This window comes from Triticum urartu, chromosome 6A, assembly GCF_056163025.1.
Source record: "Triticum urartu cultivar PI428250 chromosome 6A, HENAU_Tu73, whole genome shotgun sequence".
NCBI classification, from domain to species: Eukaryota; Viridiplantae; Streptophyta; class Magnoliopsida; order Poales; family Poaceae; genus Triticum; species Triticum urartu.
The window spans coordinates 2,321,899-2,342,502 of record NC_141878.1 but is presented as its reverse complement, the minus strand read 5'-3'; the positions used below and the strand labels follow the sequence as shown (position 1 = coordinate 2,342,502).

Sequence of the window (20,604 nt, the reverse complement as noted above, 5' to 3'; positions counted from 1 at the left end):
TGAACTGATGGCAGACAGCCAATGCTGACCAAAGATATGGTCGACATTCTCCCTGGAAAACTCTGCGTTACTTTGGTGGTCATCGGTCGTTTGCCATGATGATGATGCTGATAATGCTGATCCACGATGTCCTACTAACCAGCCACTGCTAGACCAGCACTTGCAGCACGCACATGGCAGGCAAGCGTGTACACCACCAAGTAAACAACTATTCCCTCCATTCCAAAATATTTGTCTTTCTAGACATTTCAAATGGACTACAACATACGGATGTATGTGAGGGCCCCCACCTCTCCTCGCCGCCGCCAACCCTAGCCGTGCCCAGCCCTCTTCCACCCCCACCTCTCCTCGCCGCCGCCAGAGGCGGTCTCCGGGCAAGTCCGGGGCGCCGCCAAGGAAGGTGGCGGCGGGGCCAGCTGCTGCTCTGCTTCCGCGGGGGGCTTCGGATCTGGGGCGGTGGCCCATCTGGTGAGGCATCACCGGCTTAGCGGCGGGCGGTGGTGCGGGCGTTTGGTTCCGGCGTTCCTGGCTGCGCGGGCGGCGGAATCTCGGAGGACGAGGGCGACGGCACCAGATCTGGCGCCCTCCCCCCTGTACGGCGTGTTCTCCCCCATCCGGCCTGCCCGTGTTCCATGGGACGCCGGCGCTGGTGGTGCTAGTGGTGGGGAATCCAGTCCGGGCGAAAGCCATGGCCGACCATGGTTGGCTGCGTCGACGGCGACGCCTGAGGGCACAGTATCCCTCCTTGGAGGCGTCTGACAGGTCTGATCCACCCACTCCCCCTTCCCCTAGTTCTCCCGGGCGAAAGCCCCAACTTTGTTGGGCGGCGGCGGCGCCATCGGCGTCGTATCCTTCTTGAAGGCGCCGTATAGGGAGCTTGGTGGTCGGTGGGCACTGTTGGGGTGCGGGTGGTGGCAGCGGTGGGCTCCTCGTCCTAGCTCTTGCTTTCAATCGCCATTGTATCTTTCTGCTCTGCAAGGCGGTGGCGCTGTCTGGCGCCATGGTGGCGTTGGCAGTTGACCTGACAAGGTCTTTGAGTCGGTACCTGTGGATGACGGCGGCGGTAGTTTCGGTGAGTGCGCCAGACCGGTGTGTGACCCATTACCGGTATGTGGCTGGGATGGGGCATCCGGCTTTAGATGTTAGGTTTTGGTGCAATGTCTGTTTGGTATTAGGCTCGGACATTCGGCACCCCTGCATCAAGGGGATAGGAGTAGCGACAGGTGTCGCCAGGATGGTGGTTCCAGGCTTATACTGATGTAATGCTTTGTATGGTCTCTGAGAATAATTAATAAAGTGGCTGCATGCATCAATCAGATGCAGAGGTCGGGGTGATCCTCCTTTTCTAAAAAAAATTACGGATGTATGTGAACGTATTTGAGAGTATAGATTCACTCATTTTGCACCCTATGTAGTCACTTGATGAAATCTCTAGAAAGACAAATATTTATGAACGGAGGAAATACATATATATAGAACAGGCAAATGCTAACCTGGCAACCAAACCAAGAATAGCATGGCAATGAGGGCGATCGCAGTGAGTGTCATCGCCATGAGCTTCCTATGCTCATTTCTAGCCGCCCCGATGACCGGCATGGAGACCGCCAGCGACCAGGCCACGTTTCTTGCTTTCAAAGCGCAACTCCGCCATGGTGGCTCGCTGGCCTCCTGGAACAGCAGTGCCAGCTACTGCAGCTGCAAAGGTGTGGCGTGCAGCCACCGGAGGCCGGAGCGGGTGGTGGCGCCGAGATTGAATGGCACCGGGCTTGTCGGAGCACTCTCCCCGGCCATCGGGAACCTCACGTTCCTGCGGACGCTCGATCTGAGCTTCAACTCGCTACACGGGAAGATTCCTGCGAGCCTTGGTCGCCTCCGCCACCTACAGAGGCTCTACTTGCTCAAGAACTCCTTCTCTGGCACATTCCCAATGAACCTGAGCTCCTGCTCCAGCATGACCGAAATGAGACTGGGATACAACAAGCTTGAGGGGCCCATCCCGGATGTCTTCGGCGCAAAGCTCACGTCCCTCGCAGTGATCTCATTGAGAAACAACAACTTCACAGGGCTTATCCCCGGGTCACTTAGCAATCTGTCTCATCTACAAGACCTCGATCTCGGCACTAACCAGCTCGTGGGCTCAATCCCATCAGGCCTCGGAAGCATCCAGAGCATGATAACTTTCAGTGTCGTCCTTAACCATCTCATTGGTATGATTCCACATTCTCTCTACAACTGTTCATCGCTGGAATTCTTTTATGTAGCAGGAAATATGCTAGACGGAAGTATTTTGGATGATATCGGTAACAAGTTCCGCAAGATGAAAGTTTTAAGCTTAGCTTCTAACCACTTCACTGGAGTCCTCCCTCCATCACTATCCAATATGTCATCTCACAGAACTACATGTTTATACAAATAAATTTAGTGGGTACGTGCCTCCCATGTTGGGAGAGCATGGAGCTCTCCAAGAAGTGAACTTGGCTGACAATAAGCTTGAAGCAAACGACAAGAAGGGGTGGGAATTCATAATTTCTTTGGCAAATTGTAGCCTACTGCAGCTATTGGCACTGAGCTCTAATCCTTTTGGAGGACAGCATCTAATCCCAGTTCAATTATGAACCTTTCAACGACCCTCCAGTGGTTACACTTGGCGGACAATAGCATCTCCGGGAGCATTCCTGCAAATATCAGCAATTTGATTGGTCTGGAAATACATTTGATAGCAAATACTTCCATATCTGGAGTGATTCCAGAGAGCATTGGTAAGCTAGGGAACTTGGTCGAGCTAGGCTTATACAATAATAGCTTGTCCGGCCTCATACCATCCTCGCTAGGGAACCTATCACTGTTGACTATCCTTTATGCATACAATGGAAACATGGAGGGACCAATTCCGACAAGCCTAGGGGATTTGAAAAATCTTTTTGCACTAGATTTGTCCTACAATTACCATCTTAACGGGTCAATACCCACAGAGATCTTCAAATTACCCGCCCTTTCATGGCGTTTGGACTTGTCATACAATTCCCTTTCAGGACCTCTTCCTGATGAAGTTGGTAGCTTGACAAACCTTAACCTACTGATTCTATCAGGTAACCAATTGTCTGGTAAGATACCCGATAATCTTCAGAATTGCATAGTGTTGGAATGGTTATTATTAGACAACAATTCGTTTGACGGAAGCATACCTCAGTCTCTGACAAATATAAAGGGGCTCAGTAGGTTGAACCCGACCATGAATAAGTTTTATGGTAGTATTCCTCATGCCCTTGGCAATATTAGGAACCTACAGGAACTGTACCTAGCACATAACAAATTGACAGGGTCAATCCCGTTAGCTCTACAGAATTTGACATTATTGACTATATTGGATGTATCCTTCAATAATTTGCAAGGTGAGGTGCCAGATGAAGGTGTTTTCAGAAACATCACTTACTTAAGGGTTGCTGGGAATGTTAATTTGTGTGGTGGTATACTTCAACTTCACTTGGCTCCATGCTCCACAAGCCCCTTAAGCAAGAACAAAAAAAAGATGCCTAAGTATCTTGTAATTTCTCTAGCGATAGCTGGAGCAATCTTTCTGTCATTTTCAGTTATTCTTCTTGTTTGGATACTTTGCAAGAAGCTCAAACCAAGCCAGAAGACATTAACACAAAATTCAATTGTTGATGGCCATTATAAGAGAATCCCCTATCATGAACTACTGAGAGGAAATAACGGATTTTCGGAAGCCAACTTGCTTGGGAGAGGAAGTTATGGTGCAGTTTATAAGTGTGCTTTGGACACTGAAGAAAGAACTTTGGCTGTAAAGGTATTTAATCATGGTGAATCTAGGTATTCCAAGAGTTTTGAGACTGAGTGTGAGGCAATGAGAAGGATACGACACCGTTGTCTCATTAAGATCATTACTTCTTGTTCAAGCATCAACCACCAAGGTCAAGAGTTCAAGGCATTGGTTTTTGAGTTCATGCCCAACGGTAACTTGGATGGTTGGCTTCATCCAAAATCTCAAGAGCCCACAATAGACAACACACTCAGCCTTGCCCAGAGGTTTCATATTGCTGTCGATATTGTCGACGCTGTAGAATATCTACACAACTACTGTCAACCATTAGTGATCCATTGCGATCTTAAGCCAAGCAACATTCTTCTTGCTGAAGACATGAGCGCACGAGTTGGAGACTTTGGCATATCAAGGATCCTTCAAGAAAGTACAAGCGAGGGGATGCAAACTTCATATAGCTCAACTGGAATTAAAGGTTCCATAGGCTATGTTGCTCCAGGTGACTGAAACAATTCTAACTTTGTATTTTACTTTTCACTTGAATATCTCGTCCTAACCACAGAACTTTGCATAATTGCAGAATACGGTGAAGGCTCTTCAGTCTCGACAGCCGGTGACATTTATAGTCTTGGCATATTACTGCTTGAGATGTTTACCGGAAGGAGCCCAACAGAAGGCATGTTCAGAGATTCGTTGGATCTGCACAGGTTTGTCGAGGATGCTCTTCAAGACAGAACCTTTGAGATAGCTGACCCAACAATGTGGCTGCATGGCGGACAACATGATAACACTGCAAATATCAGAATCGAGGAGTGCTTGATCTCGGTCTTCAGGCTTGGCATATCCTGCTCTAAGGAACAACCTCGAGACCGAGCATTGACAAGAGATGCAGCGGCCGAGATGCACGCAATCAGAGATACGTACCTGAAATTTACAGGCGAGCACGGAGCAGAAAGAGAGGCCTTGACTCGAGAAATTCAGAACATTTTTTAATAAACAAGCTGGTACAAGACATGATCTTTCATAATAATAAAATTATGTATCATTTCAATTCATAATCGTTCTCAAGGCTATGTTGCTCTACAATTGTATTAAATAAATGCACAACCATGGGGTTCTGTAGTAATGGCACTAGAGCAAGTTGAAGGAGGGAGTTTCAGAAATCAAGCAGTGTAATTGTTTTCCATTTTCAAAAGTGTAATCATACAAGCTATATTATTAGCTCAAGCTTCAATTAAATTAGTAGACTTGTAGTTCTAGAGAGTTTGAGAAGTTCTTTTTTCTTTTCTTATTCTTATTTTTTCCAAGCACCTTTAGTTGGTGCGGCGACCTTGACTGCCGTCCGGCTTAGTCGCAGGCTAGGCAGGGCAGGCCGGCGAGGTCGCAGGTGAAGAAGGTCGATGTGTCCTAGGGGCAAGGGACTCCGGTCGCCGGAGATCCCTCGCACGGCGGCGGCGGGGGAGTGGGGATGTTCTTTCGGGTCGGCTGAGCAGACAGAGAAACAGAACGAATCGTGACGTGGCAAAGGAAAAATGGTACTCCCTCCTAACCAAATTAATATATTTTTTGAGATAAACTTCTAATCTATTTATCATTTGTCATGGCAGTGCATATAGAGCCTAATTGGTTTGGTGCCAATTGTTGGCAAGTCTAAAATTTTGGCTCTCAGTTGGTTGGCTACCAATTGGTTCTTGCCCAAGTCTAAAAATTTGGCAACTTTTGGTTTTGCCAAATATTGGCAATGCCAAACTTTGGCGGCAGCGAACCAATTAGCATCATACTTCCTCCATCCGAAAAAAACTTGTACCAAGGTTGTCAACCAGATGGATGAATGCAGAGAGTTTCAGAAATCAAGCCCATTCCCAAAAACTGTACATATACAGCCAATATTGCTTCATGCTTCATGTTGTAGAGAGTTTCAGAAGTCAGTTTATGACATGGAAGGCCCGCTCGTCAGTTCCACATGGCAAAAAAAGTCAACACTGTTACGTAAACAGTTAAGTTGACCGTTATGACCGGGTGGGGCCAACATGTTAGCTTCTTCTTCACTCTTTGTCTTCTCTGTATCGTGACTACTGCTGTCGCCGCCGTTGCTGCTGTGTGTTGCTGCTGCTGCCATCTCCGCCGCTGCCGCTGCGTGCGGAAGGGACAGACACGGGCGCGGCGGCGGAGGCCAAGGAAGGGAGAGCTTTAGACTTTCAGAAGTTCTTTTTTCATTCCTATTTTTTCTAAGCAAAATGACACGATTCTATTTGTTTGTATTATAAAAATGTAGTACATCAGATGAGATCAAGAACACTAAATAAACAGATCCTTCATTCATTAATTACTAAATGTAGTACAAACTAAAGTCGTCAGCAACGCTCCCTCCTAGATATATACATAAAGATAGAATCTCCGAGTGCTTGGTTTCTATCTTGAGGTAGTACACTCAGGCTGCTTGTTAACAGAGTATATACATTCCATGTCCACAGACAGATAGAATTTACAGCACAAGGAGCCTGCCCAAAATCTGATCATCAGAAAAATAAATCAGTTTGTCCAAAAGATAATCAGAAATCAAAGAGTAGAAAGCATCAGTACCATTCATCATCTATTAATTCCTGTAGTAAAATGTGGTACAGGTACGAGATATGTAAATAGGAGGATGTGAATCTGAAGAGCATTTGTTTGTACAAGTACAACTAACTATCATTGCTTTTGTGATCATATGAGGAAAAAAATGTAATTTAAAAACATCCCAATGTTGCAATAGCACTGTAGCAGCAGGGCCAGACGAGGATGTTGTCGTCCTCCTAGCAGCAGGGCCAGACAAGGAAATGAGGAGTGGACCGGTTGCTGGGCCAGATAAGCCAGGTTTCTTCTTTCCTTTTCCCTTTCTCTTCTGTTTTTTGCTTTTTGGTTTTTATTTGAATCATTGCCAATGATTTAAAATATATAAAAAAATAAAAACCAGTGCCAAACTTCTCTGAAATATATATGTTGCCAAAGTGGACCTAGCCAAATGCACATAAACTCAAATCGAATATTTATTTAAATTCAAATCCCAATTAATTCCTTGAAAATGTTCACTGTTTTTGGATTGGATCAAAACCCTTGCCCAAATTACCGAACATCAATGAAGGAATTTCTGGAATCATTAATTGTATTTTAGGGTGCTTTTCCCTTTTATTTAATTTGAGGCTTTGAAAATTTCCCTCAATTCTAATTTCTTGAATTTAAACATGATGCATGATGATTCTAGATGCAACTATTTGCTGGCAATATTCTAATGCTGTGACACCTCCATGCTAGATCAGGATCCGTGGCTGGCTGGAGGAGGCCGGGGAGGGATTTGGTTGCATGGGAGAGACAAAGGGGTTTTGTGCAAAAGCCAATAGCGGAGTGGTAGCATTCTCTTTGTAAAAGTGCCACCGCTAGCCTTGTGTGCGCTACATATTAGATCGGACGGTTGAAAGTGTGCTCGGACCCCTGCTCCTGCGTATCTCATGAAATAAATTCTATCCAAATTTTATTCGATTTGGTTTGGTAATACTTGGCTTCGTTTCCTTGTGATGTACGATAGATAGATTTCCAATCACGCGTTGCCCCGCCTCAATAAATAAATTCCCCTGGATCCTAGCTCGGCCATCCCGCAACAACCAAATCTTTCCTCTCCTCTGCGGCCGCCGCTGCGTTTCTAGGGTTTCCCCAATCCCAAATTCATCCGCCCCCACCCCAATCCCAGATCCAACAGTGATGGCGACCTCGGACACAGGCGAGAAGAAAATGATCATGCTCAAGTCGTCCGACGGTGAGGAGTTTGAGGTGGAGGAGGTGGTCGCCATGGAATCGCAGACCATCCGCCACATGATTGAGGATGACTGCGCTGAAAAAGCCATCCCGATCCCCAACATCAACTCCGAGATCCTCTCCAAGGTCATCGAGTACTGCAACAAACATGTCCTGGCCAAGCCAGGCAACGTCGCCACTGGATCCCTCGGTGCCGCTGCGTCTAACACCGTGGCTCCCACCGCCCTAGCAGAGGACCTCAAGATCTGGGACGCAAAATTCATCAAGGTCAACCGTGCCACCCTCTTCGACCTCATCCAGGTATTATATCCTCTGATTCGAACATTTTCTTTATCTAGATCTACTTTTTCTTGATGTTCCCCTTCTGGCACTCGGATCGATATTGTGCTTGCGCGTCTTGCTAATATTTATATTAGATTTGACGGACTCCTCGTACAACCATCAAGGTAGATTCAATTCGATTCGAATGGACTAGATTAGGTTTAGATTATACATGATTGTGCTTTATTAGCGAAGTACACACATTGGACGGCCATACAAAATCCTAGTAAATAGGTTAGGACATCATCTTGTGGTCTGATATGTTTCACTGACATGTGTATATCATTGTTATGCGTCACCTAGGAAGCTTTATTATGATCAGTGTGAACTTACTAGATGCACTATCATTGTGCCAACAAATTGTAAATTATTAACGTGCGGAAACATCAGACTACTCATAAAAATATATGGTTTTATGCTTTTGCTACATATATTAATGCTTCTCTCTTGCACGATAGGTGACTTCATGTGTTGTTTTGTGTTTTATTGGCTTGTAACACATCTTAATGCAAGAAAATCTATCTAATTATTTATGTACTATAGCCATTATAGACTAATGCTTCTCTCTGACACCGTATGATTCTTTTTGTCCCCTCAGGCAGCAAGTTACCTCAAGATCAAGGGGTTGTTGGACCTAACTTGCCAGACTGCTGCCGACATGATTAGGGGAAAAACTTCAGAGGAGATCCGTAATTTCTTCAACATCAAGAACGACTACTTGCCAGAGGAGGAGGAGAAGATCCGCAGGGAGAACCAGTGGGCATTTCAGTAGAGGAGAATCGAGGTCGTGTTGAATGAATGCTTAGTATTCACCATCTCAACCTTTTAGATGCACTCTCATTGTTTTAATTGGTTGTAATTGTACTGGGGTCTATGAGGTGGTGTCAGTTAATATATTCAGTGTTTATGCTTGCGTGAACAATTTTTGTTATTGTGGTTAGTGGTCATCACTTGTCAAACATCTTAGCATTTTCCTAAGCTTAATTTATCCATTCATCTGAAGCACTCATGTCAAGCAACATTTTCTCTCTAGCCAATCTTAACCCATAATTTAGTTGTTTAATAAGTCAATATGCTTTATGTTTTATCTTCAAGGTAGATGACATGATGTTGCATAAACCATTTGAAACGGAACATACCCATAAAATTTTTATAAGAAGTTATTTATGGTACAAGGTAATATGGATGGCTCATATCCTGGGAAGCCACACGATAGACCGGCTTCAGGGCCAACCATGCACAAGGGACATGATACTATCCTAGGCTGAGGAAGTCGATCTTCCAAAAGAATTTCTTAAAATCATGATGAACAAACATGGAATTTCTTAAAATCATGATATTCACCCAATGGGTGCTATTCCATTATTTTAAATTCTTGTTAATACTGAGAATACTAAGAAATTGATTGTTCACAAAATAGAACCATGAGGAATCCAAAATAAAGCGGAGGCTAAAAGACAACCAAAGACAGAATAACCTCTCAATCATTGTTGAGGAAATCGTTAACTGGTAGTTGCTCGGTTGGCTCGCAAGTAAGGGATTAATAGGCTAATCAGCAAGTTAATCGACCATTTAATCACTCAATTGGATGATATATCAGTTTGTCGGCTACTCGGTGACCCTATGAGTAGGGATTAATCGTCAAGTTAACTGCTTAATGGGATGAATCATTTTAAAAACATCACAATGATAACTCTCAAGTTTGTCAAATGTGTGGTTATATAAATATCATACCTATGATTCCCAACCCCTCAAACATATGGTCAAACCACACCACAAATTGATTAATAAGTCAAATAAGTTTATTGGGATAAATTGTAAAACTTGCAAATATACAACCAGAAAATATTCTAGTAAATTATTAGTCTAAAATCTTCATCTGAAGGAGAACCAAAAATCTAGTGCAATAAAATGATGGTGAATTCCGTTGCATTGATGATATGTTTGCGTAATAAATGTTTTTCAATAATATCAAGACCTCAGTTAATCTCCTAATTACCCTAACATATTATTAGCCTATATTTGTGCTAGTACATGTAGTAGGATGTCCAATATCGTATCGGTCGGATACAATATTTGATTGAATGTATGTTTCAGTTCATACTCAATATTGTTGCGTACACAATGATTTTATAAATATTAATAAATTACATATTAGGCTTGATAGACTTAGCCGTCCTGGTTTGGGGATGATTAGAAAATTGTTAAAAAGTCTGTTGGTCACAGGTTAACAAGTTGCAGAATTCCCGAACTCATCAGATTTTATGTGCACCGCATGTGCCATAGGGGAAGTTAGTTTTAAGGCACTCTCACCTTAGATTCTAAATGAGCTACTTATTATTTCTTAAACACATGGTACTATTATATGTGGATTACTTAACCATTATATGAGATTATTTAGATACATGGTACTCATAGTAACATTTATAAAATGATTTCAAGTGTGTCTCTTACGACACAAATAACCCAAGATCTTAGCCAATAAATTTCTTAACTTATCAAAGTAGGACCAAATTCTCCTGAACACAAGATAAACCCATTCGAATGGACAACGTTGTTGAACTCATTTAACGAGCATTTTCTGATTGCATTCAATAATGTATGTATATACCCAGAATGGTTAAACCAAATTTCTTATCAAAGATAGTGAAATTAATTACATGACCAATCTTATAGAATTGTAAATTTACCAGCCTCTTTTTGGACACATATGGCCTTACACACTGTAAGTATGATTTAACCATACCAACTGCATGTCATACTACTTTCCCCTTGTACTAACTACATCGAAATCACACTACAAGAAATATGTCAACTTGTGACCACCACTATTGGTCACTGAAAGGTCACAAATTTCCATTTGCGACCTTTTTGTGACCAAAAACAGAAGGTCAAAAGCTGGCGGTCGTAAACTGACTATAGCGACCTTTCTTCTGGAATGGTCGAAGACGTTTACGACCAAAATATGTCCACTATGGCGTTTTGGTCACTAGCAACCTCCCCAGGCGACGTAGGCATCCAGCGTGGCAAGCTGATGTGGCACAAGATTCAGCCCGGTCCAATTCAGTTTTCTACATGGGCTAAGCTTATTGCCAGCATGGTGGATACCCAGGATAACGTTTCTTGAACTCTTCTGAAGTTGTTTCAGTTATGCTCTTGTTTTGCTGCCGCATTTATTTGCACTGGTGGCCAATTTTGACGGCCAGTGTATATGATATGCTGCTTTGTTCCCTATATTTGCACTGGTGGCGAACTTTGATGCCTAGTGGATGTAATATGTGTAATAGCCGTGATATCCTAGCATTAGTTGCTTGCTTATTTATTTCCTTATTGTCTTGTTTATTTGTTTGCTTGTAGTCATTGCAGTTCTTTTTCCGCGGTTAGCTAGTGGCTGCAATAACCTATTTTTTAAAACTAGGCCACAATAACCATGGGCTAATATTTACTGTAGTGACACTGGGCCTCCTACGGGCGGTAGAAACAGTGGGCCTTCTACGGGCCGTAGAAACAGTAGGCCTTCTACGGGCCGTAGAAACAATGGGCCTTCTACGGGTCGTATCATCAATGGGCCTTATACGGGCCGTATGATCGATTGGCCAAACATGGGCCAATAACAGGCTGCATTATGGCCGTAAACGGGCTAGAGTTGGAATCGTCCGTTCATGGGCCGACCGTAACGGGCCATCGTTAATAGGCCGTATTTGATGACGCTATGAAAATGGCCCAACGTATTAACGGACCACAAACGGGCCGACCGTAACCACGGGCTAAATTTGCAAACAAGCAGAAAACGACAGTAACGGGCCATAAGTAAACGAATGCTGGAAATGAGCCCAAGAATAAATGGGCTCTGAGAAGGCCAAAAGATAACATGGGCTGGAAACAGCCCAACGAAATAACGGGTCGTTAATGGGTATAAAGTGATACACTGTTCATTAGGGACCAGTTTCACCACGGGCCGTTAATGGGTGTAATGTGATACACCGTTCATTACGGGCCAGTTTCACCACAGGCCATTAATAGGCCAAGAGTTACATAGGGCCTCATATGGGCCGAAAGACGTCCTGGGCCATACATGGGCCATAAGTGAAAACGGGATGGAATCATATTGGATGGCCCAGATGACGCTACTGGGCCTAATTCGGATAGGGCGTAACGGGCCTTGGGTTAGCGGGCTGTAAATGGGCTATATGCGAACAGGCCGTTAACAGGCTTTCCATGGGCCGGCCCGCCACCTTTTGACCAAGTCAAACGGGCCGGCCTTTTCATGGGAATGGGACTCTGTTGGGCCGTGCCATGTGTCGACATATCATCGGCGCCTATCTGACCCACTGACGGGCTGACACGTGTTTCATCCGGCCAATAAGAATTTTACACGTGGAAATTTCCCATTGGTCGGGGCTGTTAACGGGTTATCGGATCCAAAACCCGACCCGATAGCTTAACGGCGTTCCGTTACGGTGGATGCCACGTGTCGGTCACCCTTGACGAAAGCACTTCTGTGACGCGCGATTTATCGTCATGGAAGTGGACACTTCCGTGATGATAATTTTGGTAATGTCATGGAACACTTCTACGAGAGCACAGGTATGACTATCTTGATTCTGTCATAAATTTGTCATGGATGTACATGCATGACAAAAAACACGACCTACTGTGACAAACACGTGTCATCACGGAAGTGTATTTTTTTGTAGTGCACAACCCCACCCCTTCCTTCTATGGCGGCGGTCTCAACCAGCGACCTCGCTTGGACTTAGGCCAGAGCGAATTCTCTGCACGGCATGCCGTTGCTGGCAGCGGCGACACTCGCGGGTATCGTTCCCCTTCTTGGAGGCGTTGCCATGGCTTTGATTCGTGCCCCACTTCAAGCATCGGGGGAAACCCTAGATCTGTTTCTTTGGATTAGATGGTGCACTAGTAGAAAAAGGCCCATTTGTCCCGGTTCCAGAGGGCCTTTAGTCCTTGTTCTGGAACCAGGAGTAAAGGGTCCGTACTAAAGGGCCCCCCTTTAGCCCGGTGCTGTTACGAACCGGGACTAAAGGCCCTCCACGTGTCCACTATCTAGAGCTCCACCTGCTTTAGTCCTAGTTGGTAACACCAACCGGCACTAAAGGAAATTTCATGAACTTTTTTTTGATTTTTTTTAATTCTCAATTTTCAAATATCTGAATTTTTTTACAATTTAATCTCCCCTCATTTAACCTCTAATCTTTAATCACCCCTCATTTAACCTCTAATCTTCAATCACCCCTCATCATCTAACTTCCCAGCTAGTCACCCATCCTCTCACTACTCCAGCCTGAGCATCCTTAACTTTCGGGTTCTATTCCCCCTCGTTTCCAAGTCTGCACTTGTTATTTTCCTAACAATAGTAAGATGTCAATACTATTAACCCTCAGGATTTTAGCTTGAGCATGAAGTCACATGTTTCACTGTTTGAGTTTGAAACTATTATTCTAAAAAACAATAATTATTTAGTAACACTAATATTTCTTGAATAAGTAGTTTGACCATAGTTTAACCAAAGTTTGACCAGATTTGACCAAAATTCAAAAAAACTAAAACAATTATTTAGTAACACTAATATTCTTGAATAATTATTTAGTACCACTAATACTTCTTGAATAAGTAGTTTGACCATAGTTTGAGCAGATTTAACCAAAATTCAAAAAAACTGAAATTTGAGCATAACTTTTTTTCCTTTTAGAATTTGAGGATTCTAAAAAATTGCAAAACGGCAATTTGATATATTATACGTTTTTTCCGACATCGTATGCAAAAGTTACAGCAATTTTACTTTTTCATAACACCTTTTTGCAAAACATGTCCAAATTTAAGTTTTTTAATTTTCCTAACTAGTAGGTGTAGTAATATAACTACATCTCGAAGGATTTTATTTTTTGAAGTTTTTATCATTTTCTTTTGTTTTTATTAACTGAAATGGCGATAGGGGGGGTAGAGTTTGAGACACAAACCCCTTTAGTCCCCGTTTGACACACGAACCAGGACTAAAGAGCATCATGCCCTTTAGTCCCGGGACTAAAGATCTAATATTTAGTCCCGGTTTGAGACACGAACCGGGACTAAAGGGCATCGCACCCTTTAGTCCCGGTTCGTGTCCCAAACCGGGACTAAAGGGCTCATTTAAACCGGGACTAATGCCTTTAGCTGCTCGAACCGGGACTAATGTGTGTATTGAGCTATGACCAAAACCCTGTTTTCTACTAGTGGTGGCAGCATCACGGCGTCGTTCACCATCTTGTATGCGCTATCTTACTTGCTCGCGGCGTCCCTGGTGTTGCTTTTGGAGATGTTGGATGTAATGCTAGTTCGGCATGCCCCTCTAGTTTCAGGATTGGTGGATTTTGTTGTGTTGTATTCTTCTCTGTGGGCCGAGATCCCTTGTGTTTCTGCTCCGGGTGCCATGTCCACGCCTTTCTCTATTCATGCCATGTGTTGTATTCTATTGTACTAAATTATATTTCCTTCTATCAATGAAATCGTACACAAGTTCTGCGTATTCGCGAAAAGATCTCTACATGCTAGAATGTTCAGTCGGGTCAGAATCCCGTGCGTCGAAGTCAAAACCAGACATGGATAGTGGGAAAATCGGGACATATATGTTCCATTAATTGATTTTTACCCCTACAAGTGGGAACTGAGCCAACCCAACTAAGAAGCCTTTTCCCTCGGTGTGGAAGGCGCAAATGCTATACCTGACCTCATCAGTGCTTTCAAGTTCCAACACTACCGGTTGTTGGCCACGCACTACACTCATAAGAACACTATGGGGCTGCTTGGTAAATCAAACAACAAGGACCCCATAATTACCATGAGTCCATGACAGTAGCAGCAGCAAAGCGATTGTGGAGGCACAAACCAAACCTACACACACACATGCTACGAAATCGAAAGACGGACAGCCATGCATGAGTGCAGTCCACAGTATTTCTGGGAATATTAGCACAGTATGATTGTTGGACTAGCGCTGAGTTATAAAAACTAGCACTCGTGAACCAATGCAGGCGCATTGACCTAATTTTTTTTAAGAAGATCATACAATGAAATAACCCAGGCGGCCTCCCAGTGCCATTACTCGGAACTAAAAGCGTACAGATCATAATAAAATGAGAGAGAAAAAAGAGATAGGTATTGATCTGTGCGCAGGCAGCAACATTTACTGGAAAGGCTTTTTTTTTTCTCTTCAATTAATGCGCTAGTCCAACAATACTACTTCTTTTCCATTTTTGCAGTTACACCTCCTTTGCTGACCAACCTTTTGAACTGATGGCAGACAGCCAATGCTGACCAAAGATATGGTCGACATTCTCCCTGGAAAACTCTGCGTTACTTTGGTGGTCATCGGTCGTTTGCCATGATGATGATGCTGATAATGCTGATCCACGATGTCCTACTAACCAGCCACTGCTAGACCAGCACTTGCAGCACGCACATGGCAGGCAAGCGTGTACACCACCAAGTAAACAACTATTCCCTCCATTCCAAAATATTTGTCTTTCTAGACATTTTAAATGGACTACAACATACGGATGTATGTGAGGGCCCCCACCTCTCCTCGCCGCCGCCAACCCTAGCCGTGCCCAGCCCTCTTCCACCCCCACCTCTCCTCGCCGCCGCCAGAGGCGGTCTCCGGGCAAGTCCGGGGCGCCGCCAAGGAAGGTGGCGGCGGGGCCAGCTGCTGCTCTGCTTCCGCGGGGGGCTTCGGATCTGGGGCGGTGGCCCATCTGGTGAGGCATCACCGGCTTAGCGGCGGGCGGTGGTGCGGGCGTTTGGTTCCGGCGTTCCTGGCTGCGCGGGCGGCGGAATCTCGGAGGACGAGGGCGACGGCACCAGATCTGGCGCCCTCCCCCCTGTACGGCGTGTTCTCCCCCATCCGGCCTGCCCGTGTTCCATGGGACGCCGGCGCTGGTGGTGCTAGTGGTGGGGAATCCAGTCCGGGCGAAAGCCATGGCCGACCATGGTTGGCTGCGTCGACGGCGACGCCTGAGGGCACAGTATCCCTCCTTGGAGGCGTCTGACAGGTCTGATCCACCCACTCCCCCTTCCCCTAGTTCTCCCGGGCGAAAGCCCCAACTTTGTTGGGCGGCGGCGGCGCCATCGGCGTCGTATCCTTCTTGAAGGCGCCGTATAGGGAGCTTGGTGGTCGGTGGGCACTGTTGGGGTGCGGGTGGTGGCAGCGGTGGGCTCCTCGTCCTAGCTCTTGCTTTCAATCGCCATTGTATCTTTCTGCTCTGCAAGGCGGTGGCGCTGTCTGGCGCCATGGTGGCGTTGGCAGTTGACCTGACAAGGTCTTTGAGTCGGTACCTGTGGATGACGGCGGCGGTAGTTTCGGTGAGTGCGCCAGACCGGTGTGTGACCCATTACCGGTATGTGGCTGGGATGGGGCATCCGGCTTTAGATGTTAGGTTTTGGTGCAATGTCTGTTTGGTATTAGGCTCGGACATTCGGCACCCCTGCATCAAGGGGATAGGAGTAGCGACAGGTGTCGCCAGGATGGTGGTTCCAGGCTTATACTGATGTAATGCTTTGTATGGTCTCTGAGAATAATTAATAAAGTGGCTGCATGCATCAATCAGATGCAGAGGTCGGGGTGATCCTCCTTTTCTAAAAAAAATTACGGATGTATGTGAACGTATTTGAGAGTATAGATTCACTCATTTTGCACCCTATGTAGTCACTTGATGAAATCTCTAGAAAGACAAATATTTATGAACGGAGGAAATACATATATATAGAACAGGCAAATGCTAACCTGGCAACCAAACCAAGAATAGCATGGCAATGAGGGCGATCGCAGTGAGTGTCATCGCCATGAGCTTCCTATGCTCATTTCTAGCCGCCCCGATGACCGGCATGGAGACCGCCAGCGACCAGGCCACGTTTCTTGCTTTCAAAGCGCAACTCCGCCATGGTGGCTCGCTGGCCTCCTGGAACAGCAGTGCCAGCTACTGCAGCTGCAAAGGTGTGGCGTGCAGCCACCGGAGGCCGGAGCGGGTGGTGGCGCCGAGATTGAATGGCACCGGGCTTGTCGGAGCACTCTCCCCGGCCATCGGGAACCTCACGTTCCTGCGGACGCTCGATCTGAGCTTCAACTCGCTACACGGGAAGATTCCTGCGAGCCTTGGTCGCCTCCGCCACCTACAGAGGCTCTACTTGCTCAAGAACTCCTTCTCTGGCACATTCCCAATGAACCTGAGCTCCTGCTCCAGCATGACCGAAATGAGACTGGGATACAACAAGCTTGAGGGGCCCATCCCGGATGTCTTCGGCGCAAAGCTCACGTCCCTCGCAGTGATCTCATTGAGAAACAACAACTTCACAGGGCTTATCCCCGGGTCACTTAGCAATCTGTCTCATCTACAAGACCTCGATCTCGGCACTAACCAGCTCGTGGGCTCAATCCCATCAGGCCTCGGAAGCATCCAGAGCATGATAACTTTCAGTGTCGTCCTTAACCATCTCATTGGTATGATTCCACATTCTCTCTACAACTGTTCATCGCTGGAATTCTTTTATGTAGCAGGAAATATGCTAGACGGAAGTATTTTGGATGATATCGGTAACAAGTTCCGCAAGATGAAAGTTTTAAGCTTAGCTTCTAACCACTTCACTGGAGTCCTCCCTCCATCACTATCCAATATGTCATCTCACAGAACTACATGTTTATACAAATAAATTTAGTGGGTACGTGCCTCCCATGTTGGGAGAGCATGGAGCTCTCCAAGAAGTGAACTTGGCTGACAATAAGCTTGAAGCAAACGACAAGAAGGGGTGGGAATTCATAATTTCTTTGGCAAATTGTAGCCTACTGCAGCTATTGGCACTGAGCTCTAATCCTTTTGGAGGACAGCATCTAATCCCAGTTCAATTATGAACCTTTCAACGACCCTCCAGTGGTTACACTTGGCGGACAATAGCATCTCCGGGAGCATTCCTGCAAATATCAGCAATTTGATTGGTCTGGAAATACATTTGATAGCAAATACTTCCATATCTGGAGTGATTCCAGAGAGCATTGGTAAGCTAGGGAACTTGGTCGAGCTAGGCTTATACAATAATAGCTTGTCCGGCCTCATACCATCCTCGCTAGGGAACCTATCACTGTTGACTATCCTTTATGCATACAATGGAAACATGGAGGGACCAATTCCGACAAGCCTAGGGGATTTGAAAAATCTTTTTGCACTAGATTTGTCCTACAATTACCATCTTAACGGGTCAATACCCACAGAGATCTTCAAATTACCCGCCCTTTCATGGCGTTTGGACTTGTCATACAATTCCCTTTCAGGACCTCTTCCTGATGAAGTTGGTAGCTTGACAAACCTTAACCTACTGATTCTATCAGGTAACCAATTGTCTGGTAAGATACCCGATAATCTTCAGAATTGCATAGTGTTGGAATGGTTATTATTAGACAACAATTCGTTTGACGGAAGCATACCTCAGTCTCTGACAAATATAAAGGGGCTCAGTAGGTTGAACCCGACCATGAATAAGTTTTATGGTAGTATTCCTCATGCCCTTGGCAATATTAGGAACCTACAGGAACTGTACCTAGCACATAACAAATTGACAGGGTCAATCCCGTTAGCTCTACAGAATTTGACATTATTGACTATATTGGATGTATCCTTCAATAATTTGCAAGGTGAGGTGCCAGATGAAGGTGTTTTCAGAAACATCACTTACTTAAGGGTTGCTGGGAATGTTAATTTGTGTGGTGGTATACTTCAACTTCACTTGGCTCCATGCTCCACAAGCCCCTTAAGCAAGAACAAAAAAAAGATGCCTAAGTATCTTGTAATTTCTCTAGCGATAGCTGGAGCAATCTTTCTGTCATTTTCAGTTATTCTTCTTGTTTGGATACTTTGCAAGAAGCTCAAACCAAGCCAGAAGACATTAACACAAAATTCAATTGTTGATGGCCATTATAAGAGAATCCCCTATCATGAACTACTGAGAGGAACTAACGGATTTTCGGAAGCCAACTTGCTTGGGAGAGGAAGTTATGGTGCAGTTTATAAGTGTGCTTTGGACACTGAAGAAAGAACTTTGGCTGTAAAGGTATTTAATCATGGTGAATCTAGGTATTCCAAGAGTTTTGAGACTGAGTGTGAGGCAATGAGAAGGATACGACACCGTTGTCTCATTAAGATCATTACTTCTTGTTCAAGCATCAACCACCAAGGTCAAGAGTTCAAGGCATTGGTTTTTGAGTTCATGCCCAACGGTAACTTGGATGGTTGGCTTCATCCAAAATCTCAAGAGCCCACAATAGACAACACACTCAGCCTTGCCCAGAGGTTTCATATTGCTGTCGATATTGTCGACGCTGTAGAATATCTACACAACTACTGTCAACCATTAGTGATCCATTGCGATCTTAAGCCAAGCAACATTCTTCTTGCTGAAGACATGAGCGCACGAGTTGGAGACTTTGGCATATCAAGGATCCTTCAAGAAAGTACAAGCGAGGGGATGCAAACTTCATATAGCTCAACTGGAATTAAAGGTTCCATAGGCTATGTTGCTCCAGGTGACTGAAACAATTCTAACTTTGTATTTTACTTTTCACTTGAATATCTCGTCCTAACCACAGAACTTTGCATAATTGCAGAATACGGTGAAGGCTCTTCAGTCTCGACAGCCGGTGACATTTATAGTCTTGGCATATTACTGCTTGAGATGTTTACCGGAAGGAGCCCAACAGAAGGCACGTTCAGAGATTCGTTGGATCTGCACAGGTTTGTCGAGGATGCTCTTCAAGACAGAACCTTTGAGATAGCTGACCCAACAATGTGGCTGCATGGCGGACAACATGATAACACTGCAAATATCAGAATCGAGGAGTGCTTGATCTCGGTCTTCAGGCTTGGCATATCCTGCTCTAAGGAACAACCTCGAGACCGAGCATTGACAAGAGATGCAGCGGCCGAGATGCACGCAATCAGAGATACGTACCTGAAATTTATAGGCGAGCACGGAGCAGAAAGAGAGGCCTTGACTCGAGAAATTCAGAACATTTTTTAATAAACAAGCTGGTACAAGACATGATCTTTCATAATAATAAAATTATGTATCATTTCAATTCATAATCGTTCTCAAGGCTATGTTGCTCTACAATTGTATTAAATAAATGCACAACCATGGGGTTCTGTAGTAATGGCACTAGAGCAAGTTGAAGGAGGGAGTTTCAGAAATCAAGCAGTGTAATTGTTTTCCATTTTCAAAAGTGTAATCATACAAGCTATATTATTAGCTCAAGCTTCAATTAAATTAGTAGACTTGTAGTTCTAGAGAGTTTGAGAAGTTCTTTTTTCTTTTCTTATTCTTATTTTTTCCAAGCACCTTTAGTTGGTGCGGCGACCTTGACTGCCGTCCGGCTTAGTCGCAGGCTAGGCAGGGCAGGCCGGCGAGGTCGCAGGTGAAGAAGGTCGATGTGTCCTAGGGGCAAGGGACTCCGGTCGCCGGAGATCCCTCGCACGGCGGCGGCGGGGGAGTGGGGATGTTCTTTCGGGTCGGCTGAGCAGACAGAGAAACAGAACGAATCGTGACGTGGCAAAGGAAAAATGGTACTCCCTCCTAACCAAATTAATATATTTTTTGAGATAAACTTCTAATCTATTTATCATTTGTCATGGCAGTGCATATAGAGCCTAATTGGTTTGGTGCCAATTGTTGGC

At 45.0% G+C, this 20,604-nt stretch overlaps 1 protein-coding gene and 2 pseudogenes across 1 annotated transcript; all 3 read left to right on the top strand.

Annotated features, from left to right (window-relative positions):
- The first annotated feature begins 1,525 nt into the window (after positions 1-1,525).
- On the top strand, positions 1,526-4,940 carry LOC147962928 (uncharacterized; annotated as a pseudogene).
- A 2,422-nt stretch (positions 4,941-7,362) lies between these two features.
- Positions 7,363-8,853, top strand: LOC147962927 (SKP1-like protein 1). The gene is made up of 2 exons (XM_087527659.1): positions 7,363-7,873; positions 8,493-8,853. The coding sequence occupies exons 1-2, from the start codon at positions 7,520-7,522 to the stop codon at positions 8,664-8,666; spliced, it is 528 nt and encodes a 175-aa protein (XP_087383785.1). The 5' UTR covers positions 7,363-7,519; the 3' UTR covers positions 8,667-8,853.
- Positions 8,854-16,702: 7,849 nt separating this feature from the next.
- LOC125517369 (uncharacterized) lies at positions 16,703-19,951 on the top strand (annotated as a pseudogene).
- Positions 19,952-20,604: the final 653 nt, after the last annotated feature.